The sequence below is a fragment of the Moschus berezovskii genome, chromosome 5, assembly GCF_049115385.1.
Source record: "Moschus berezovskii isolate FMDL1 chromosome 5, NW_MosBer_1.0, whole genome shotgun sequence".
NCBI lineage: Eukaryota > Metazoa > Chordata > Mammalia > Artiodactyla > Moschidae > Moschus > Moschus berezovskii.
Window position 1 is genome coordinate 75509500 of NC_142464.1, and position 24988 is coordinate 75534487.

The window sequence follows — 24988 nt, forward strand, 5'->3', positions numbered from 1 at the left end:
TAAATTTTCATTTTCTATTAGATCATTTTCTCTTGGCAACTTCAGAGGTGGTCAGTTTTAACATAGAAATAACTTACTTTTCATTAAGCTTTCATTTGATCAGAAACTGTATTTTTATAAGATTTTAATTAGAAACTTGCTCTTTGAAGTTATCTAGTTAGAGGGTAAATCCCTGGTTATTCTGTTTTTCTCCTCATACAACACCTTTTGATATACATCTGTTTCCAGTGCAGACATCTTTTGGCATTTCCTGCTTAAGAAATATAGTTATCTTATCCCCGAAGAATGTAATATTCTGTGGCCTGAAAGAAAATCTCTGTAGGCATATAAAAGCCTAAGCCTCATGATATTTTAAGGTAGTGATAGCAAGGCAGTGAATAAAGAGCTCACTGGAATTCATGTGTAATACAGAAACATCATCTGTAGTTGAGTTCACTTTTCATTTTTGAGTTGCCAGTAAGTTTGCAAATTGACCAACATGAGTCCCTCAAACTATCATAAAATTAATAATTATTAGGAGAAAATTCTTTAATTCCTTGGACATTTCTAATGTGAAAATTTTAGAATTCAATTAATTGGTCTTCCCAATTAGTATTAAATTCTAGAAATCAGAATATGAGCAAGAAAAAGTTCTATAAAAGTAGAAATTTGAATTCCTATTACGATATTGATAGTCTTTTATAAACTACTTTATTGGCCTATTTTTCTTAAGTCAAATCAACAACCTTTTTTAGAATCTGAAAAATGAAAGAAAAAACACATTTTGTTAGTCTTTTGATTACTTTCATCTAGTGTTTTAAATGTGTATTACTTATTTGTTTTTCTGCTGCTCATACTATTTTTATAGCTTTTTCAGTATGGCCCTGTAATCTTTATAAACTTGGTATTTAAATATTCTATAACATTTTAAGATGTTTCTAATTTATTGTTATTGAATACTTATAATTTTTAAATTATTATTGCTGCTACTGCTGCTGCTGCTAAGTCGTTTCAGTCGTGTCCGACTCTGTGCAACCCCATAGACGGCAGCCCACCAGGCTCCCCTGTCCCTGGAATTATCAAGGCAAGAACACTGGAGTGGGTTGCCATTTCCTTCTCCAATGCATGAAAGTGAAAAGTGAAAGTGAAGTCACTCAGTTGTGTCCGACTCTTCGCGACCCCATGGGCTGTAGCCTACCAGGCTCCTCTGTCCGTGGGATTTTCCAGGCAAGAGTACTGGAGTGGGGTGCCATTGCCTTCTCCGTTATTATTGCTGGGATGCATATAATAAAGATAACTTTTTTATATTAGGTTATTTTATCAGGAAAATTTGCTAAAGTATGCCCACTGCTACTGATATTAGCACACTTTATATCTTTTGCTGTGAGCTGTCAGATTTCTTCCTAAATGGTTGTAGAAATTCACAGTGCTATCAGCATTAGCACATCTTTTTCATAATGGCTGCTTTTATTTTATTATTTTTTTTGCAGCATTGTTAAGTATGAAACAGTCTGCTATGAGTAACTTTTCATTGTCCTTTTGTCCCCTAGTTTGACTTCATAGCTGTTATCAACTGCTTTTGACTGTCTTATTGAGACCTTCTCATGTTATGTTTCCTAGGTCGGACTCTCTTCTCTGCGTGGAATACCCATTAAATCTTTGGAAGAGATTAAAAACCTCTTCCAGAGACTGTCTGTCCGAAGGTCAAGTTCACCATCTCTTTCCAGTGGGAAAGAGCCATCTGGAGTCCCAAACGCCTTTGTGAGCAGACTCACTCTATTTAATAGAATGAAACCAGCCTCACCTGTGGAGGAAGAGATCTCCCAGATGAGTGAGAGCCTCCAAGGCTCTGATAACTCAGCTTGTCCCACAGAAATTGAGAAACAAAACAGCGATGCAGGCATCGCAAATGGCAAGGTGGAACCCCTCCCTGGACATCCCTTGACCTCCAGCCTGTGTTATGAGGCTGAGAGCCCCGATGAAGCCGCCTTAGTGTACGCTGCCCGGGCTTACCAGTGCACTCTGCAGTCCCGGACCCCAGAGCAGGTTGTGGTGGACTTTGCCGCTTTGGGACCATTAACATTTCAACTCCTACATATCCTGCCCTTTGACTCAGTAAGAAAAAGAATGTCTGTGGTGGTCCGGCACCCCCTTTCCAACCAAGTGGTGGTGTATACAAAGGGCGCTGATTCCGCAATCATGGAGTTGCTCTCCGTGCCTTCCCCAGGTGGGTTCATGCAGGACTGAGAAAGAAGTGATGGGAAGGGCTTGGTGATCACAGGGCTACTCTGAATGGTCTTGTAAAGGCAAAGAAGCAGATCTGTGAGGATCTATCACACTTGATGAAGTAGGGGAAGCTGCCTAGGATTTGGTGAGAAAGCACCTAAGTTTTGGGGTTCCATAGATCAGGGTTCAAATCTATATTTTTTTTGGAAATTTAGAATTTTGTGTAACTCATGGCAGAGGACATAGACATTTTAAACAATAGAAGTTACAGTCAAGTATAGGCTTTCACATTTTTATATAATTCTTATTCAATATTAAGGTTCTCAAGTATAGGCTTTCACATTTTTATATAATTCTTATTCAATATTAAGGTTCTCAAGTATAGGCTTTCACATTTTTACAGATACGTATAACATTTGTCCATAGTATAATCAGCAGATAATGGATCAAAGGAATATACTATATGCAATATATGCAGTGCCTCTGCTCAGAGCCTAGAAAATGGTAAGTGCTCAATGGAAGACAGCCAGCATCATTATAATCATTGTTACTGTCATTATCACTGTTGTGGGAATGGTATTTGTATTAATTTGGGGGACTTTTTCTCCCCAAGGAGAAAGGAACAAGGGGAAGGTTTATTCTGAGGGAGTCCCTTTTATAAATGCACATTTAGGATTCAAATGAGGCCTTTTGTTTGTTACGGATTAAGCTTCCATTATTTTTTTAAAATGTCTGTCATTGGATACACTGGTAGGAGCACTTGTGTGTCATCAATTATTTCAGATGGACCAGGTCTGGAAAAACAGCAGATGATGATAAGGGAGAAAACCCAGAAGCACTTGGATGATTACGCCAAACGAGGCCTGCGCACTCTGTGTATCGCGAAGAGGGTGAGACTGCTTGGGGCACCCACTGGCTTCCTTCTTTCCTGTGTTCGACCATCATTTAATGAAAGCAAGCATGTATCAAACCCTGATCCAGATATCTGAGAAAGTTCCCGGGCCAGTGGCTTTCTTTTCATAAAGCTTCTTTTTTCCTTATATATTAGTTGGTCGGAGTTTGTTCTCAAAGTATTTTGCCAGAAAAGTTATCAATAGATCTGAGTATTTTCATTTGGAAACTGCAGTATGGCTGGGGAAAAAATCCCTGGATCCTACTCTCTTGCTCTCAGTACCTTGTAAATGTCATTCCTCTGTCTTGTAGCATTAAATGTGCCTTTAAAAGAATGAGGCCAGAGACTGGCCTTTATTTTCCCCTTAGAAGTTCTTGATATTTTTTCCTTGTTTATCTTTATCTGTAAATCCAGATAAATTCTCTAAATATTATCTCAGTTTTGATTATTGGGTCGGACACGACTGAGCGACTTCACTTTCACTTTTCACTTTCACACATTGGAGAAGGAAATGGCAGCTCGCTCTGGTGTTCTTGCCTGGAGAATCCCAGGGACGGGGGAGCCTGGTGGGCTTCCGTCTATGGGGTCACACAGAGTCGGACACGACTGAAGTGACTTAGCAGCAGCAGCAGAATAATCCTGAGACCTAGTCTACATAAAAAATTATGTAATAAGAAAGTAGAGAGAGTTCCAAGAAGTGATTTGAGGGGTGTTACTACCAAAACCATCCCTGGGAGCATGGGAGAAACCGAGATACAGAGCCTTTTAAGAGTAAATTCGTCAAGTTTTTTTGTGCCCCTTGGCCAGTGGGGCATGGCTTCAGTACTGACCCAGTCCAGCTGCTCAGCTGTGATGTGTGCTATGTGCTAAGTTGCTTTAGTTGTGTCTGACTCTGCAACCCTATGGACCCACCAGGCTCCTCTGTCCATGGGATTCTCCAGGCAGAAATACTAGAGTAGGTTCCCATTTCCTTCTCCAGGGCATCTTCCTGACCCAGGGATTGAACCCGCATCCTTTTATGTATCCTGCATTGGCAGGTTCTTTACCACTAGTGCCACCTGGGAAGCCCACTCAGGTGTAATAAGCCTATGCAAAGCCTTACACCTTTAGATTCCCCTCTCTTATTAATAAGCCAAGACATGCCGAATCCCATCCCTACAACTGTATCCCCAAATGCACACCTAGGTAATGCTTCTTCCTTCAATGGAGATTCAGTTAGCTCATTGATGATGGCAGGGGAAGGTGGGGAAGTCTACTTAGGGTAGGAAAGGAGAGTCTAGTAAGGCCTAGGGCAAGCGAAGGATGTACTTATGGGGAAGGGAAGGGAGTCTGCTGTCAAGATATGTCTAAGACTTTGTTCCTTGTTTCTTGTCCTTCAGTGTTTTATCTGTCAGCCCACACGGGCAATACTGGAGGAGAACCAAGGAGGCTGCTCTTGCCAACTCTCTCTCGTCTCCAAAACTACTTCCCAGCCATTCTGTCATCCTCTCCCTCCCTGGCTCTGAGCCCTGCAGTTAATTTTTGCTGTGTTAGAAGCCAGAGTGTCAATTTTCTGTCCTTCATTGTAAGCTCTAACTAGTAGAGAAGATGGAGAGAGATGTGTAGATCAAAGTATCATTCTTTAATGGCTGTCCGATAATTCCTAAACCATAGAGCTCCGGAGAGAACTGCAGACTGAATTGGAGTCTTAACTGAAATTGGAGAGACTGTAACTAGGTCCTGAGACCAGTGCAGGCATCTCTCATTTCTTTCCCAAATTCTAATTCTTGGGAACTGCCTTAGGGAAAGCAGCATATTTCATAGACTCTGAAGCACTTAATCAATCAGCCGCAAGGATAATCAAAAGCCTGTCTCACACATGGTTGTAAGAGTGAAGAAGTCAAGATCAAAACAGAGCCTCTGCCTTTTCAGTGGAATGATTCTGTCCTAATAAAGATATAGCCCAGCAGATGTCAGATTCTCCCAAATCAAATTACCTTGTGGGCAAGAATGAGTAGAGAAATTGGCTCACCCCATCAACTCCATGCTGCTTTATAAGAATTAAAAGTAGATTTCTTCTCTATAGCAACCTGAAGACAAAGAAACATGTAGCATTGGTTCTTTCTCTAGGAATTCCACTTAATGTTTTATTTGGAAGAGAGCCTTCTTGCTTCACTCATTTGGCTTCCTCTTTCTTTTAACCCCTATGAATAACTCACCCCATAAACCAACCATCAAAAGAAATCAAAGGTGGGACTTTCCCAGTGGTCCAGTGGTTAAGACTCCAAGCTTCCAATGCAGGGAGTGTGGATTTGCTCCCTAAGTGGGGGAACTAAGATCCCACGTGCCACATGGTGCAGCCATACAAAACAGTGCTGCTGCTAGTTATGTGACACCCAAAATTGAGTACTTGACACCACTTTCTCAACTGTACCATTAGAATCCCCCTGGATTTCACTTTCAAGTGGCTCCTTTCTCTCTGCACAGTTCCTGGTTTAATTGAATAGATTAACCCATTTTCATCTTATGAGTAGAATTTCCCAGAGATACTGAGCTACAGGGTCCATCCATCCTCAAGGTTGTACTGGTCTGATCAGAGAGCTTGGGAGGTTTGCTACTGGGTATGGTATTTGGACCTGGCCTGAGTGAACCCAGAAAGAGGTATACCTAAAATGAGTTCATGGTTTGATATTTTTCTAGGGTGGGTCTTGACAGGTTTATCACATAGCGTGCCTCATAGCTTTCCCCCCCCCCATAGGTCATGAGTGACACTGAATATACAGAGTGGCTGAGAAATCATTTTTTAGCTGAAACCAGCATTGACAACAGGGAAGAATTACTCCTTGAATCTGCCATGAGGTTGGAGAACAAACTAACTTTACTTGGTAGGTGGACTATGGTATATTGTCTTAATGGAGAATTGTTTTAAATGCTTAATGTCTCTGTATTAGTTATTTACCAGTGCCCTTTTTTCCCACTTTGATCTAATAGACATACGTGGTTCTATCCATCCTGTCCAGTTTGATTTCTACCCAGCTTCCAATCCTTCCCAGTCCATTTTTGACCACAGTAAACTTGACTTCACTTGTGGTAGGGTCAGGGTGATCATCCTTAAGATCATTTAACAATTCAACACTGAACATAGAGTATAAAGCTGAATAAATACCCTTGTTCAAGAGAAGAAAGCTAGAGTTTCTTGCCATGTATTGGATAACGTTTTTTAATATATGTTGTCTTTTTGAATCCACACTACAGATCTGTTTTATGTAGAAGAAGCTTGGGGCACAAAGCAGTTTAATGACTTGCTCAGAGTCACAGTCTAGTCACTGGCAGAGCTGGGGAGAAGCTCAGAGCTTTCCATCCCTCACTCTGGGGCCCATATTCTTTACTCTGTGCCTGCAATTGGACTAAAATTTTTTTTCTCTTACTTTTTGGTTTCAGCTAAAAGTTGCACCCCTGACTCCTCTTGTTTCAGGTTGAACTGCATCTTAAAATCACCTGGAGCAGTTTTAAATAATACCAGTGCCTACCCACGGAATCTGATTCAGTTGGCCTGATATGTGGCCTGGGTATTTGAATTTTTCAAAGTTCCCCAAGTAGTTCCCAAGAGGCAGTCAAGGTTGAAAAACGCTGTCTTAGAGTCTGGACCTCTCGATACTAATGTAAATGCTAACACACCAAAGTACCAGTCTCTAAGCTCCATTCCTCAGGTTCAGAGAAAAGCAATAGGAACCTGACTTGGTCTCTGGCCAGTGGAGTAATCATCTTCCTCCCAAGTCATTTCTCCATGACAGTGTGAGTGGTCTATAATAGATCCACTTTTCCTCGTCTACAGTCCCAAACTCAACATGCTCTGTGGGTTTAGCGCCAAAACTCATTTAGTGACAAGATTAGGCCGGATTTGATAAGAGAGTTTAAAGTATTTATTATCCTAAATAGTGTGATTATTGTAATTTATAAGTTTTGCTAAAGAAATTTAATATGCTTGATTACCAGATATTATAAGATATGACGCATGTTCCATGTTACCTAAAAATCTGCAGAGCTTTTGAGTTCCAAAATATAGCTAGTCTCAGTTGTTTTAGAAAAGGAAATTATGGACTTACAGTATGAGCATTAAAAATAGATATTGTGGGTTACTGACCAGAACATTCTTTAAAAGCCTGTCTTTACCCTTGGGAGTATCATAGAATTATAAAATTGGGGAGTAAGTTTATATAAGTAACTGAATGAAATCCTCTTAATCCCCCTAGAAGAAAGCTAGCCAGAAGGAGAGCAAGTGAGTTTGATAAACTCATTGATTGCTAAGGCTTTCCTCCCCCAATATTACTTTTTTGTATATGATTTTGGTCTGAGGGGTCAACATTTCATTTGGACTCCGCAAAGCTACTGGAGTTGTTTGCATAGTTCAGGACAGGATCAGCTAACAGATACGGTTCCATCATAGTTTAGGTGAGCTTCAGCTGGCTTTTGTTTCTCATAAGCCCTATTGAACTCCGGTTATTTTTTAGGTGCTACTGGCATTGAAGATCGTCTGCAGGAGGGGGTCCCTGAGGCTATAGAAGCCCTTCACAAAGCTGGAATCAAGATCTGGATGCTGACAGGGGACAAACAGGAGACAGCTGTCAATATTGCTTATGCGTGCAAACTACTGGAGCCAAATGACAAGCTCTTTATCCTCAATACAGAAAGTAAAGTATGTACCCTGAGATTAGCCCAGTCTCCTTTTTTTTTTTCCAAAGCCAGTGGAATGCTTGTGATTTCATGACTGTTAGGAGAAAGAAAAACCAATAACCATTAGCTCCTTGATAACTAGTTCTTCTGTCCAGCAGTGGGACTTCCCTGGTGGCTCAGTTGGTAAAGAATCAGGCCTTCAATGCAGGAGACCACCTGTAATGCAGGAGACCTGGGTTCGATCCCTGGGTCAGAAAGCTCCCCTGGAGAAGGAAATGACAACCCACTCCAATATTCTTACCTGGAAAATTCCATGGACAGAGGAGCCTGGCAGGCTACAGTCCATTTGGTCAGAGGAGTCGGACACGACTTAGGGACTATACTGCTACTATCCAGCAATGTAGCTTGTTTAGTTATTTTAAAGGCTTGGAAAATATAATGATTCAAAGGGAAAATTTTCCATTAAAAGAATTTCCAATGTATTTGCTTCTCCCTTATGCCCATATTGAATTATCACTGAGTTGACCAGATTTAGCCCATGATGACAAAATACGTCAAGCTGTGAGGCAGGCATCTATCTCTCTTTCAAGCTGAGGGGAAGTGATTTCTGGTGTAATCCTGTGAATATTTTCCTGGTAATTCTAAAATTAGGCTCAGAGGATAATCTTGCCCTCTAGTGGCAAATCTTAGATAGTGCACCTGAGAATATCAAAAGTTGAAAGAACTTGAAGGGAAAAAAGTTTTTTCTTCTCCTTTTTTAAGGAGAAGGAATTTAAAAGTTTTGAATTCAACCTGTATTTTCCAATACCCTCTTCCCTCCAGCCCTGTCACTAATCTCTAATACAAATAATATAATTAGTTAAACAGGCATTTTTTTAAAGATTCTTAATACAGTGATACTAAGAATGTGTGTGTGTTGTATAATTTGCTTGGAAAACCTTCTTCCTTCCTAAGTTTTCAAACTCTATCAATAGTCACATTCATTTTGTCATAGCAACCTGCCTCTCAGAAATTCTCTGGAACTTGTCACCTGGATCGTGTCTTGGGTCTTGGTCACAGGCTACCATGTTTGATTAGCCATGTTTTTATGGTCAGTCGTCAGTCAATACCCAACTCGATGGTACATTTTGAGGGAAGAGAATTTTCCTTAATACAGACTTAGCTCTCCTTGTCTGTGGACAGTGGCCCAGGAACCCATAAGCAAAACTAGCAGCCGGATCCCAGTATCAGCTGGGGAGTTAGCACCAGAAAATGCCTGGTCATTTTAGTCACTAAAATGGATGTGCCCGAGTCTAGTAAGACCTGGATTCAAATGCTTAGCCTGCCAGTGACCAGGTTTGTGACCTTTGGGAGTTAACCACCTGAGTCATTTTCCTTACCTGTAATGTGAGAGTAATGCGTATTTCATAGCATTGTTGTGCATATTAAATGGGAAAATATAAATTGTTTAATATGGCCCCTGGCAGATGTAAGGGCTCCCCTGGTGCTTCACTGGTAAAGAACCCGCCTGCCACTGTAGGAGATGTGAGTTCAATCCCTGGGTTGGGAAGATCCCCCAGAAAAGAAAATGGCGACCTACTCCAGTATTCTTGCCTGGGAAATCACCTGGACAGATGAGTCTGGCGGGCTACAGTCCATAGGGTTGCAAAAGAGTCGGACATGACTTAGCAACTAAACAGCACACAACAGGTTAACAGACATCTTGATTTTTCAGTGATTGAGGAGTATGTTACCTTCCAAATGTACCATTTGAATTTAACCAAACTCCAGAGGGTTTTTAAAGATAATTTTTTACTGTTACATTTTGAGCCTCTAATGAGCATATTTGATTCATTGGGGACATTTGAGGTGTATGGGATCAGATTTGTACCCATGATAAAGGTTGCTAAGTAGCTCCATTTTGAAGTTGAATCTCTTGTTTATTGTTTATGTGGTTGTTAAGTCTTCACTGTGTCCACGTGTGCCTACATATCCATACCTACTTTTCATCTATTTTATTGTGGGTTGAGAAATACTTGATAAACAGCATTTGAAATAAGAGAAAATAACCTCTGAGTGAGGGACTCTTTCATGAATAAATTGTTTTCGACTGAGTGTATGAACTTAAATGCACTGCTCTAGGCTTTTGTTTGGCTCTGTCCTTTGTGTCATTTGACACTATAATTTCTGGTTAAGTTTATTGTTCTTGTATTGAGTAGAATTCATCAATGAATATTTATTGAGTGGTTAACTTGGTCCTCTTTTACGCGTTATGATGGTTTCAAAAATAAATTAAAAGTGCTATCTGTCTTCAGAGAACTTCCTAACAAGCCTGGGGTGAGGAAAGTTGGAGGGATTGTACGCAAACCAACCGTGATGAGGCCGCTGAGAACAGGACCAGAATGTTAGCTCAGTGAGGGTGGGGACTTCCAGTTCATTGACTTGTCCCCAGCACCTAGAATTCTCAGTAAATAGTAAGTGAATGAGTGAATAAATGTGTTGAATCAAAAAGAAGAGAAAAATAATAATTGCTGTTTTAAATTCTGAGTGTTGTGCTTTACGCTAGGAGCTTTGCATGTATTATTTCACTTATTCCTCACAACAGCTTTATAATGTAGACATTTGTATTTTTCAGATTAGAAAGTTGAGGGTGCAAGAGGTTATATAATTTGCCTAAAGCCAAACACATAGGAAATGGAAGAATGAGACCAGAGCGCACTTGAGATTTATAGTTTGCGAAGTAAACTGCACAAATATTTGTAAACTGCACATATAAATCTTACACCTATTTCTCAGTTGTACAGTTGAAGTGAGATGTTCCTCATCTATTTATCCCCTTCCCACACACACACAGACATCTCTGTGGAAGAGCTGTGAGGTCTTCAAAAGAAACCTGTTATTTCCTCCCTGGGGTTGCCTGGATGCAGCAAATGATAAAGAATAGCAGTGATAAATTTAGCCGTAAGTGGCCAGCAAGGGAGCCCCAAGGCTAAATGTCTGTGCCTCTTGTTTCGAGAATGCCTGTGAGATGCTGATGGATACAATTTTGAAAGAACTTCAGAAGAACCCAGCTTCTCCAGATCAAGCATCGTTGAGTGTGAGTTTACACCGGCCTCCTACCACCCTGCAGTGCTCAGGGCTGCGGGCTGCACTCATTATCACAGGGAAGACCCTGGAGTTTGCCCTGCAGGAGAGTCTGCAGAAGCAGTTCCTGGAGCTGACTGCTCGCTGCCAAGCTGTGGTCTGCTGCCGAGCCACGCCCCTGCAGAAGAGCGAGGTGGTAAAACTGGTGCGCAGCCACCTCCGGGTGATGACCCTGGCCATCGGTGAGTGGGAGTGGAACCCAGCCTCATGCTTCTCCCTTTCGTGTCACACCAAAGGCTGATTCTTCTGCTTGTCCTTTCTTCCATACATCCCTTTGCCCTTCTGTGGGTCTGTCCATCTCCTCCCTTCTTTCTCTCCATCCCCCGACTGCCTCCCCTTTGCCCTCCATCACCTATTTGGCCCCTGTTACGAATCAGGTGGTAGAGATGTGACATAGAAAACAACATACTAGAAGTCTGTGTTACATATCAGATCCCCAGATCACCTGGGTTAGGAGGGTAATGTAGTTAAATGTAGACCTGATAAGTCCCTGAGTTCTACCTTCAAGAAAGTTAAAGTCAGGAAAATTAACAATTCATTTATTTCATTCAACAGCTGTTTATTGAGTGCCTTCTATGTACCAGGCGTTTTCCTAGGCAGTGGAGAAAGATGAGTGTACAAAACCGACAAAGTACCTTTTCTTAAGGAGCTTACATCTAGGAGGAGGGCAATGCAGTAAAAAGTGAAACAAAACAAAAAGGTTTAAAGATTTAAGATGTCAGATAGTGACAAGTGCTGTTGAAAAAATTAAAGTCAAGGGATGAAGAGCATTGGGGGAGGGGGGAGGGGCTGCTATTTAAAATAGGTTTTTCAGAGATAGTCTTACTGATTAGGTGGTGTGATCAGAGACTTGAAGGAGATGATAAAGCAGCCACAGGTGATCTGGGGGCGGGGGGGGGGGCGATATTTCTGGCAGAGAAGATGGTGAAATGTCAGGATATGGACCATGCTCAGGGTGTCAAACACAAAGCAGGTTGAGCAAAAGGAAGAGTCTTCTGCAGGTTAATGAAGGGCAGAAACGATCATGTAAAGTCAGGCAACTCAGTCATGGCAGGCAACTCGATCATGTAAAGTCTTGGAGGCCATTAGGAATTTTGGCTTTTATCTGTAGAGATAGGGACCACAGGAGGACTTTGGGCAGAGGAGGGACATGAGCTGCCTTAAGTTGAGAAGGGTCACATTGGCTGCTGTGTTGGGAGTAACCACTGGGTCACAAGGACATAAGGAAGACCAGTTGAGCAGCTATTGGAATAATTCAGGGAGAAGATAACTGTGGTTCAAGCCCAAGTGGGAGCAGAGGAGGTGGTGGGATGTGATCAGATAATGGACATGGTTTGAAGAAAGAGCTGGTGAAATTTGCTGATGGGTTGGATATGTTGAAGAATAGTAGGTTTCAAGGGGGAGGTCAAAGGTTTATCTCTAAGAATATAAAGGATGGAGCATCCATTTACTGAGCCAGAGTTAGGGGAAGCAGGAGTTGGGTCTTACATTAAGTTTGAGAAATCCATTAGATGTCAGCAGTGATGTTAGGTAGGCAGCTGGAGATAAAGTCTGATATTTTAGCAGTGAGGAATTGGCTCGAGACATAAATTTGGGAATTGTAAGTCTAGTGATGATATTTAAAGCCTTGATATTCGATAAGATCACCAAAAAATGAATATAAGTGGAAAAGAGAAACAGGGTGAGATTAAGTTCTGTGACACACCAAAATTCAGACATTAGCACAATGAGAACTAAGTCTTCCCTTATAGTCTCTGCTTCTACCTGGATTATTTTCAGTCTCAGGTAGTCTCTCCCCTCAGGATGCTGTTTTAGCCACTGAAAATTCCCACCTTTATATCTCATCCTATTAGCAACCTGAGAGAAATGATAGCATATGTTTTCAAGTTACTGGAATAAAGTATCAGGATTAGGGTGGAATTCTGTTCAACTGTCCTATTGAAAGAACATATAAATGAGTGAATTGTTCAAGGCCCTGGATCCATATGTTTCTGAGGCTAGAGCCCTGGGCATGTCAATTATATCAATTAAGTTGAATCATGTACCCATCTCTGAACCAATCACTGAGGCCAGGGAACAGATGATGCTAATTCTCCAGGCTTGATTCAGTTGCTCACCCCAAATCTGGAGATTTGGGTTCATCCTAACAAAACACATGGACTCAGTCCCCAGGAAAAGGTAGGATACTTCATTAGAAAACAAGTTTACTGGGCAGTTGGGAACAACCAATGTTCATTACCAATGGGAATGTAATAACTCCTCTTCAGAAGCTTCCCCTGTGTTGAGACAAGGAAATCTATAGCAACCATAATACCATGTGACAGGTTTACTAGAGACACACTCAGTGGTACTTGAAACCTAAGGATGGGGCATCATATCTAAAAGAAATATGATGACTTCCCTGGTGGTCCAGTGGCTAAGAGTCCATGTGCCAATGCAGGAGACACGAGTTCAATCCCTGGTTCAGGAAGATTCCATATGCTGTGGGGCAACTAAGCCAGCATGCTGCAGCTGTTGAAGCCCATGCTCGATAGAACCTGTACTCCACAACAACAGAACCCCATGCAAAGAGAAGCCCATGCACCGTAACTGGAGAGGAGCCCTTGCTCACTGCAACTAGAGAAAGCCCACACATAGCAACAAAGACCCAGCATAGCCAAAAATAAGCAAATAAATAAGTATTATTTAAAAGTAAAAGGAATATGAGAAGGGTTTCCCAGAGGAAGTGATATCTAAGCTGAGAGAGCAATTAAAAATCTCGCAAGGTGGGGCGTGGGTGATGAGGGCAGTGTTATAGGAAGAGAGAAACACTGGGTGCAGGGCTAGAAGAAGCGGAGTGTATCTGGAAAATTGGAAGCAGAGTGAGTGACACAGACAAAGGGGAGGCTAGCCCAGGTAAAGGATTTTTGAGTAGTACTGATTTGGAATTCTTCTGGTGGCAGTAGGATGCCACCTTGAATTCCTGCTTAGCCAGCTTCCAGGCAGCTTGGAGACGTGGGATAAACCTTGAAGGTTAGTTTGTTTGCTTGAGAGGCTGCTACTGATTTGCAGTTTGCATCTTTTCTTTGCTCCTCACCCGTTTCTCCTGTCTCACGAAGGTGATGGTGCCAATGATGTCAGCATGATTCAAGTGGCAGACATTGGCATTGGTATCTCTGGGCAAGAAGGCATGCAGGTGAGTAGATGTTGCAAATCCCATAAATTTGACCTTCCCATCCAAAGGCAGCCTTCTCCACGGTCATTTCTCCGTGGTATAGTGAGGCTGTCTGCAGCTAGCTCAGAAGTGAGTGACAGGGCATTCAGTCATTCAGTGATTATTTACTGGGTGAGTATTATGGTATTTTCCTGGGTAATTTAAACTCATTGTTCAGTTTTTAAAATATAACTTATCTATACCATAAGAACATGTTTTATCTCTGCAATAACTATGACTTGACACTGAGAGTTACTAAGGATTTGAATAAAAGACCTAAAGATCCTAAAGAGAGATGGAGAAGCGAAGAGAAGACAGGAGAGAATGAGGGAAGTGTGATTGCCAGTTTTTACGTGTGCATGTGTATGCATTGGATAGTGTTGTAGGCACAAAATTCAGATTGAGGCTTGGACTCAATTCAGATTGACTGCTTGTCATGATTGGAGCAAGTACTGTCAAAAGAAAGTGGGATGTGAGGCTTAGGGTTTCCTGAGAATTGTAAATTATGATGTCTTTACAAAAGATGAGAAATTCAAATACCTCCTTTGCCTGCCACGTTAATAATAGTGACGTGAAGTCATAACTGTATACTTTTATGTTCTCTTTGTTGAGGAGAAGCAAATGCTCCCTCAGAGTTCTTTCTAAGGGAGCTGCTTTCTAGGGAAAGCACACTTGCCAAAATTACATCATGAATAGTAGACCAGAGAGAAGTCTTGTTTCATTGGATCATATTGGAAAGCTGAGTGGTAACTCCAGGCAACCCGTTAAGGTTCTATATTCATGGGTTTTTGCTTGTTTGGAGAGGGTTTTGTTTTGTTGCGGGGGCGGGGGGGGGGGAAGGGGGGTCCTGCGTGTAAGGTTTAGACTACATATTTTTAAAAATTTTTATTTGAGTATAGCTGACTTACAATGTTATGTTAGTTTCACTTTTACAGCAAAATGAATCAATTATACATATACCCAACTGTTTTTAGATTCTTTTCCCACATAGGCTATTATGGAGTATTTAGTAGAGTTCCCTGTGCTGGGCAATAGATCCTTATTAGTTATCTATTTTATATATAGTATATATGTCAGTCCCTATCTCCCAGGTTATCCCTGTCCAGTTACACCCTGGTAACCATAAATTTGTTTTCTACATCTGTGACTTTGTTTCTGTTTTGTAAATAAGTTCATTTGTACTCCTTTTTTTTTTTTTTTTTAGATTCCCACATATGTCTACATTTAAACCACATTTTGACCAGTCTGAGCCTGCTGGAGGTCAGGTTGCCATGCTATGTCTGTTCTAACATGTTTTGCTCAGGGTGACATTCTCTCTGTCATCTCCACAGGCTGTGATGGCCAGCGACTTTGCTGTTTCTCAGTTTAGACATCTCAGCAAGCTCCTCCTTGTCCACGGGCACTGGTGTTATACCCGACTTTCCAACATGATTCTCTATTTTTTCTACAAGAACGTGGTAGGTAGCTCCAGAGAATTCATCCTTTTCCCTGTGGCCCTTCCTCTCCTGCTGGTGTAAGGGGTGAGGTGGGAGGGCCCAATGTTAAGCTTACTTTGCTTATTGATGTTTGGGAAGCAGCCAGGATGACTCCTGCTGTCTTACTAGGAATAATCTGCTATGTTTCAGCAGCTGACAGCAAATTGCTAGGCTTGTCCATCTGCTAGCATTTTCTATTCCCTATGCATTTAAATTCAATTAAACCTTGTCTGATTCATTTAGAATCCAATTTTTGACCTTCTGTAAAATGATTGTGACAAGCAGAATTATGAAATGTTTAATGCTGTCTGTCAGTAGAGAATGAAAAGGTTTGCTTCCATGTTATAGGAGATTACTAAAAAAAAAAAAATCTGCTGTCCCTAATGGATGTCCCATGTGCTATGTTGAAGATGCAGATACAAATGAAATCCTAGGATAGTGCCTTAGCCTAGAGAGCTGGCTAGCAGCACTATATAAAGAATTCTATGGCAAGCCTGTAAAATGTGTTTGTACTTGGTACCTGTAATTCTGAAAAGGGCAGAATTTGATTAGTAAGCATCTTGGCTTTTAATCTTCAACTTATTGTTTAAATTTCAGTTTCCTCCTTTATAAACCCATGTTGACCTTAGGTTGCTTCACCTAAATCCCTTCTTAGTGGGATGATTAGGTAAATATGTTATGATTTTCAACCAAATTTATTCTTGGTCTTTTAAGTCTATATGTAGCAAGTTAGTAGTAAACAAAAATTTACATCACTATTGAAATACCATCTTTAGCGAAAAGATGACTTTGGGTCATTTTTAGATCTGTGCGCGTGTGTGTGTATCTATCATCAGCAGGAACATTTGTTTTTCTTCTAGCACAGTGAACTTTTCAGGAAGCTCTCGGTACTTTACTAATTAGAAATAGCACACTTAGTCACCAGAGTACATCATGCGAAATGTTGGGCTGGATGAACCACAAGTGGAATCCAGATTGCTGGCAGAAATATCAATAACCTCAGATATGCAGATGACACCACCCTTACAGCAGAAAGCAAAGAAAAACTAAAGAGACTCTTGATGAAAGTGAAAGAGGAGAGTGAAAAAGTTGGCTTAAAGCTCAACATTCAGAAAACTAAGATCATGGCATCCAGTCCCATCACTTCATGGCAAATAGATGGGGAAACAGTGGAAACAGTGACAGACTTCATTTTCTTGGGCTCCAAAATCACTGCAGACGGTGACTGCAGCCATGAAATTAAAAAGATGCTTGCTCCTTGGAAGAAAAACTGTGACCAACATAGACAGCATATTAAAAAACAGAGACATTACTTTACCAACAAATGTCCATCCAGTCGAAGCTATGGCTTTTCCAGTAGTCATGTATGGATGTGAGAGTTGGACTATAAGGAAAGCTGAGTGTGAAGAATTGATGCTTTTGAACTGTGGTGTTGGAGAAGACTCTTGAGAGTCCCTTGGACTGCAAGGAGATCAAACCAGTCAAACCTAAAGGAAATCAGTCCTGAATTTTCATTGGAAGGACTGACGCTGAAGCTGAAACTCCAATACTTTGGAAATGTGATACAAAGAACTGACTCATTTGAAAAGACCCTGATGCTGGGAAATATTGAAGGCAGGAGGAGAAGGGGACGACCGAAGATGAGATGGTTAGATAGCATCACCGACTCTATGGACGTGAGTTTGAGCAAACTCCACGAGCTGGTGATGGACAGGGAAGCCTGGAGTGCTGCAGTCCATGGGGTCGCAGAGTCAGACATGACTGAGTGACTGAACTGAGCTGAACACTCAGTCAAAGTTTTAATAAAAAAGCTTTACAAAAGTATTTGAAATACATAATGTCTCTGTCTGAGTGTTGACTCTGGGTTAGGTGTGATTTGTAATGTAAAATTCCAGGACTTAATGGTCTGTGACTTTAAGAAAGGAGCTCCTCTCCTAGGTTTCATTTTCATATCTTTGCATTCTTCTACTTATATTAATATTATAATGCCCTGATTCAGCGGTGAAAAATCCACCTGCAATGTAGGCACAAGTTTGATCCTTGGGTCAGTAAGATCGCCTGAAGAAGGAAATGGAAAACCCATTCCAGTATTGCCAGGATAATCCAGAGGAGGAGCCTGGTGGGTTACATTCCAGAGTTAACAAAGAGTTGGACACAACTTAGTGACTAAACAAACAGCAGCAGTTATGATGCAGCCCTTTCCACGACTCCCTCCTTTTAACTCTATATTTCTAACTAATATTAGAAAGGGATAACTCATGCTCTTGGAGAGAGAGAATGTTTATTTGGAGAAAGCGCATCACCAGAGAGCAGGGACCCCATGGTCTTTCTGCTCTGTAAACCTTGTTGGCTGTTCACTCTGAAATCTTCTCGACTTGTTTCTGCCTCTTTCTTGCCTAGCCAAACAGGGAATGGTTTGTAAACTATGGAGAATAGGGCCAGTATCAGAAGCCATTTGAGTAGCTTAGCTTTCTGAGACTGTGGTTCTTTCATCTTGAACAACTTTTGAGATAGTAATGACAGCTATGAATTCAGTCCCCAGAAGAACACCCCAAACTGCACATACCCTAAACCACTATGTTTTCAGGAGCGAGGCATAATGCATATCAATGGACCCTAGGCTAAGCAACTCTATTCTAGGGATTGTGGCCCCCATCCGAAAGTGTTCCAAGGTATCTATGGTGCCAATAATAATAATATCTTAATCAATTAATGTTAATTAAAAGGTACTTTATTCTTGCCTTGAGAACCCCATGAACAGTATGAAAAGGCAAAAAGATAGGACATTGAAAGATGAACTCCCCAGGTCGGTAGGTGCCCAGTATGCTACTGGAGATCAGTGGAAAAATAACTCCAGAAGGAATGAAGGGATGGAACCAAGCAAAAACAACACCCAGTTGTGGATGTGACTGGTGAAAGAAGCAAGGTTTGATGCTGTAAAGAGCAATATTGAATAGGAACTGGAATGTTAGGTCCATGAATCAAGGCAAAGTAGAAGTGGTCAAACAGGAGATGGAAAGAGTGAACGTCAATATTCTAGGGATCAGTGAACTAAAATGGACTGGAATGGGTGAATTTAACTCAGAACCATTATATCTACTACTGTGGGCAGGAATCCCTTAGAAGAAATGGAGTAGCCATCATAGTCAACAGAAGAGTCTGAAATGCAATACTTGGATGTAATCTCAAAAATGACAGAATGATCTCTGTTCGTTTCCAAGGCAAACCATTCAATATCACAGTAATCTAAGTCTATGCCCCGACCAGTAATGCTGAAGAAACTGAAGTTGAATGGTTCTATAAAGACCTACAAGACCTTTTAGAACTAACACCCAAAAAAGATGTCCTTTTTATTATAGGGGACTGGAATGCCAAAGGAGGAAGTCAAGAAACACCTGGAGTAACAGGCAAATTTGGCCTTGGAGCATGGAATGAATCAGGGCAAAGGCTAATAGACTTTTGCCAAGAGAACGCACTGGTCATAGCAAACACCCTCTTCCAACAACACAAGAGAAGACTCTACACATGGACACTACCAGATGGTCAACACCGAAATCAGATTGATTATATTCTTTGCAGCCAAAGATGGAGAAGCTCTATATAGTCAGCAAAAACAAGACCAGGAGCTGACTGTGACTCAGATCATGAACTCCTTATTGCCAAATTCAGACTTAAATTGAAGAAAGTGGGGAAAACCACTAGACCATTCAGGTATGACCTAAATCAAATCCATACAGTGGAAGTGAGATATAGGGGACTAGATCTGATAGAGTGCCTGATGAACTGTGGACAGAGATTCATGACATTGTACAGGAGATAGGGATCAAGACCATCCCCAAGAAAAAGAAATGCAAAAAAACAAAATGGCTGTCTGAGGAGGCCTTACAAATAGCTGTGAAAAGAAGAGAAGAGAAAAGGAAAGATATAAGCATCTGAGTGCAGAGTTCCAAAGAATAGCAAGGAGAGATAAGAAAGCCTTCCTCAGCGATCAATGCAAAGAAATAGAGGAAAACAACAGAATAGGAAAGAGTAGAGATCTTGTCAAGAAAATTAGAGATACCAAGGGAACATTTCATGCAAAGATGGGCTCGATAAAGGACAGAAATGGTATGGACCTAACTGAAACTGCAATACTTTGGCCACCTCATGCGACGAGTTGACTCACTGGAAAAGACTCTGATGCTGGGAAAGGTTGGGGGTGGGAGGAGAAGGGGACGACCGAGAATGAGATGGCTGGATGGCATCGCTGACTCTGTGGACATGAGTTTGAGTGAACTCCGGGAGTTGGTGATGGACAGGGAGGCCTGGCGTGCTGTGATTCGTGGGGTCGCGGAGAGTCGGACACGACTGAGCGACTGAACTGAACAGAAGAAGAAGATATTAAGAAGAGGTGGCAAGAATACACAGAAGAACTGTACAAAAAAGATCTTCACGACCCAGATAATCACGATGCTATGATCACTCACCTAGAGCCAGACATCCTGGAATGTGAAGTCAAGTGGACCTTAGAAAGCATCACTACAAACAAAGCTAGTGGAGGTGATGGAATTCCAGTGGAGCTATTTCAAATCCTAAAAGATGATGCTGTGAAAGTACTGCACTCAATATGCCAGCAAATTTGGAAAACACAGCAGTGGCCACAGGGCTGGAAAAGGTCAGTTTTCATTCCAATCCCAAAGAAAGGCAATGACAAAGAATGCTCAAACTACCGCACAACTGTGGTTATCTCACATGCTAGCAAAGTAATGCTCAAAATTCTCCAAGCCAGGCTTCAGCAATATATGAACCATGAACTTCCAGATGTTCAAGCTGGTTTTAGAAAAGGCAGAGGAACCAGAGATCAAATTGCCAACATCCACTGGATCATCGAAAAACCAGAGAGTTCCAGAAAAACATCTTATTTCTGCTTTATTGACAATGCCAAAGCCTTTGGCTATGTGGATCACAACAGACTGTCGAAACTTCTTAAAGAGATGGGAATACCAGACCACCTGACCTGCCTCTTGAGAAATCTGTATGCAGCTCAGGAAGCAACAGTTAGAACTGGACATGGAACACAGACTGGTTCCAAATAGGAAAAGGAGTACGTCAAGGCTGTTTATCGTCACCCTGCTTATTTAACTCATATGCAGAGTACATCATGAGAAACAATGAGCTGGAAGAAGCACAAGCTGGAATCAAGGTAACTGGGAGAAATATCAACAACCTCAGATATGCAGATGACACCACCCTTATGGCAGAAAGTGAAGAACTAAAGAGCCTCTTGATGAAATTGAAAGAGAGTGAAAAAGTTGGCTTAAAATTCAACATTCAGAAAACTAAGATCATGGCATCTGTTCCCATCACTTCATGGCAAATAGATGGGGAAACAGTGGAAACAGTGACAGACTTTAATTTGGGGGCTCCAAAATCACTGCAGATGGTGATTGCAGCCATGAAAAAAATGACGCTTACTCCTTGGAAGGATAGTTATGACCAATGTAGACAGCATGTTAAAAAGCAGATACATTACTTTGTCACCAGAGGTCCGTCTAGTCAAAGCTATGGTTTTTCAGTGGTCGTGTATGGATGTGAGAGTTGGACTATAAAGAAAGTTGAGCGCTGAAGAATTGATGCTTTTGAACTGAGGTTTTGGAGAAGACTCTTGAGAGTCCCTTGGACTGCAAGGAGATCCAACCAGTCCATCCTAAAGGAGATCAGTCCAGGGTGTTTATTGGAAGGACTGATGTTGAAGCTGAAAGTCCAGTACTTTGGCCACCTCATGCGAAGAGCTGACTCACTGGAAAAGACTCTGATACTGGGAAGGATTGGGGGCAGGAGGAGAAGGGGATGACAGAGAATGAGATGGCTGCATGGCATCACCGACTCGATGGACATGAGTTTGAGTGAACTCCGGGAGTTTGTGATAGACAGGGAGGCCTGGTCTGCTGTGATTCATGGGGTCTCAAAGAGTCAGACAAGATTGAGCGACTGAATTGGAACTGAAAAGGCACTTTATAGTTCATGAGCAGTTTCTAACTGTATCTTGATGTTAAGACCTGATGTGGTGTAATTCTCATTTTCTAGACATAGAAACCAAAATTTATAGAGGTTTTTAAAATGATCTAAAGTCATATAGTCATATAGAAAGTGACCCCTGGGAATGGAAGAAGACCCCCTTCATCTGAGTCAAATGACCTTTCCTGTGTCCTACATTGCTTCAGGGCATAAAGCTTTTGCTATTGCAGACTTACTGCACGTGAGCCAAAATACTGAAACCATGTTGAATGTATGTGCCTGGCCTCTGGGATGACCACCTGTCCTGGTTTGCCTGGGTCTGCCCCAGTTTAAGTTGTAAGAGTACCACGTCCTGAGAAACTCCTTTGTCTCAAGCAAACTGGGATGGTTGCCCACCCACTAGCACCATCCCACTTCACCACGAAAAAATAATTGAGAACCCAGAAAGCAATTGAATGAACATTTGTTGTGATGGCTGGTACCTACCAGCACAGGTCCAGCTTCTCTTCGTCTGGAGCTGGAATGTCTCTATTTGAATCCTGGCTCTGACACTTATTTGCCAGTTTCTTATCCTCTCCATGCCTCACTTTCGTCATCTGTTAAATAGGAACAACAATAATTAAAGTTGTTATGAAAATTAAATGAATGATTTATAAAGCTCTTAGAACCGTGAATGCCAGCACCACATAGTAAACTGTCTGTATGTGTGTTTTAATAAAACATTTACCAAAAAAAAGCTGTAAGGTCAACTGTGGTTCTCCTTTCTGTCATCAAAGAAACTGTACTGAGAGGCTGAGATCACACCATTCAGAACAGCACTGGGTGGCACATGTGGTCATGGCTCTCATAGCAGACTCTAAGATGTGACTTTTTCTCTTTGTGTCCCTAGGCCTATGTGAACCTCCTTTTCTGGTACCAGTTCTTTTGTGGGTTTTCAGGAACATCCATGACTGACTACTGGGTCTTGATCTTCTTCAACCTCCTTTTCACCTCTGCACCTCCCGTCATTTATGGAGTCCTGGAGAAAGACGTGTCTGCAGAGACTCTCATGCAGCTGCCCGAGCTCTACAGGAGTGGCCAGAGGTCAGAGGTGGGTGCTACAACAAAAACGTGCACACCAATACACAGCCATCGTCAAAGTCAGTCACCTTCCAGGGTGCTAGGCTCAAATACCCTGGTGTATTGAAACATATCTGAATCATCTGTGTGTGTTTCCAAAGATCTCTACTAACACAGCAGACATAAAGTTACTCATTTCTGAAAGAAAACAAATAAAACTATGGAAGACCTCAGGTGCTTCTAAGAAGAAATCCCATCTTCAAACCTCACAAATAACATTATCTAGTATTTCCTAAACCCCCGGCGCCTTCTGTTGGGCAAGCTATGAAGTATTCGCAGTCCTGTTTATCTTCACAAAGCACTTTGAGAGAGAACCTGGTGGTGTTCCCATTCTGATATGAAGAATCTGAACTTCAAAGGGGCTGAGGAATTTTTCCAGAAATCTCATAGCTATTAAAAAAAAAAAATGGCAGAACTGGAATGGGAACCCTTCTTAGTCTTGTTCTAAAGCCAAAATTAAATTCTTCGGGTTTTACTGTCCTGTGAAATAGTGTTGTGATCTTAATGCCTCCCTCTCCCTAAAGCCATGTCCGCCTTCCACTTAATTAACCTCTCAGTCCTGTCCACCCACCTCCGATATATCCCTTATATCTGTCCCCTCTCCATCCTTCTCTCTGCCCTCATTACCTCTTACCCATAATATTATAGTCACCGATTGACTGCTGCTGCTGCTGCTACTGCTAAGTCACTTCAGTCGTGTCCGACTCTGTGTGACCCCATAGACGGAAGCCCACCAGGCTCCCCCTTCCCTGGGATTCTCCAGGCAAGAACACTGGAGTGGGTTGCCATTTCCTTCTCCTATGTGTGAAAGTGAAAAGTGAAAGTGAAGTCGCTTTCGACTGGTAGGACTGCAGCCTACCAGGCTCCTCCATCCATGGGATTTTCTAGGCAAGAGTACTGGAGTGGCTTGCCATTGCCTTCTCCGACCGATTGACTAGTTGTCTCAAAACTCTCTTCTCTTGTCTAGTTCATCTTTTACAAAATTAATAACTATTTTTGAGATAGCCTTATGAACATTATGTAATGCCTGTTATATGCCAGGCATACATTTATGTATGTAAAGTGCTTCACATACATAAATGTAATTTTCAAATGACCCTGCAGAATAGATGCGATCGTTAGCCACTCTGTAGCTGAGGAAAGTCAGGCATAGGGAGGTATCTTAAGTAATCCACCCATGTCACTGAGCTCATGGGTGGTGCAGATGAACCCCAGTTCCCAAGCCTCTGCTGCGTTGCCAAAAGAACACTGATGCTATCTTCAGTCCTTGGGCGCTCCCAACCCCTTTGCTATTTAATGGCCAGAAATCCAAAGTGCTCTCATAAGTGCTCAGGATCACAGGGACTGAGGTGGACCAGCAACCTGTTCAGTTCAGTTCAGTCGTTCAGTCGTGTCCAACTCTCCGCGACCCCATGAATCACAGCACGCCAGGCCTCCCTGTCCATGGACAAAGCTGAGGGCTTAGTCTGGTAAAATATTCTAGCCTTAGGAAGAAGTCTATTAGTCAGGATTCTTCAGTTTCAGGTGACAGAAAACCAGCTCAAACTGGCTTAATGAGAAAGGGAAATATATTGTCTCCATAACTGCAAAATCCAGGACTAATGGTTACATCTGTTGTTCTTTTTTACTTTAATTTTTACTTTGTACTGGAGTGTAGTCGATTTACAGTGTTGTGTAAGACACCATTATTCTTAAATCAGCTGTAAGTGTGCTGGTTATGACTCCTTGGCTCAGCTGACAGTCACAGTGTTAGTCGCTCAGTTGTGTCCAGCTCTTTGCAACCCCATGGACTGTAGCCTGCCAGGGTCCTCTGTCCACTGGATTCTTAAGCAAGAATACTGAAGGGGGTTGCCATTCTCTTCTCAAGGGGATCTTCCCTACCCGGGCATCGAACTCAGATCTTGTGCATTGGGATTTGAGTCCTGTGCTTTTCCCTGTGTGTATCGTTGTGACTAGAAAGATCATTTTCTCACCAGGCCTGGGATATGGATCTTTCCTGAGGACAGAGCTTAACCACAAGGACAGGATTGGGAAGGAGGGTTTCCTGTCAAAGGGCTGGAGAAATGAAAATGAGACCCATGGTAAGAAATTCATGCATTGGGTTTCACTGGACCCACTATTCTGAAGACACTGACCCAGAACAGCACATGTTACAAATGGTGGGTGATGGTTAACCTGAGTTTACATTCTGGCTCAGTGGTATGTGACCTTGGTAAGTTACTTAATTTGCCTGTACTCCAGTTTCTTTATTTATGGAGATTATGTGAAGATTAAATAAGATAGTGTGTATAAAAGTTCCAGCCATATTACACTCTCAGTGTTGTTTTTACC

General features: G+C 41.8%; 1 protein-coding gene across 1 annotated transcript in view; it reads left to right on the forward strand.

The window, feature by feature from the left end:
* The window catches only part of ATP10D (ATPase phospholipid transporting 10D (putative)), a 129795-nt gene that overhangs the window by 90396 nt on the left and 14411 nt on the right, over window positions 1-24988 (forward strand). The window contains exons 12-19 of the mRNA XM_055434629.2: window positions 1600-2206; window positions 2989-3095; window positions 5835-5961; window positions 7588-7772; window positions 10746-11055; window positions 13972-14048; window positions 15398-15523; window positions 22428-22628. Coding sequence (XP_055290604.2) covers window positions 1600-2206; window positions 2989-3095; window positions 5835-5961; window positions 7588-7772; window positions 10746-11055; window positions 13972-14048; window positions 15398-15523; window positions 22428-22628 — 1740 coding nt within the window. The remainder of the gene's footprint in view (window positions 1-1599; window positions 2207-2988; window positions 3096-5834; window positions 5962-7587; window positions 7773-10745; window positions 11056-13971; window positions 14049-15397; window positions 15524-22427; window positions 22629-24988) is intronic.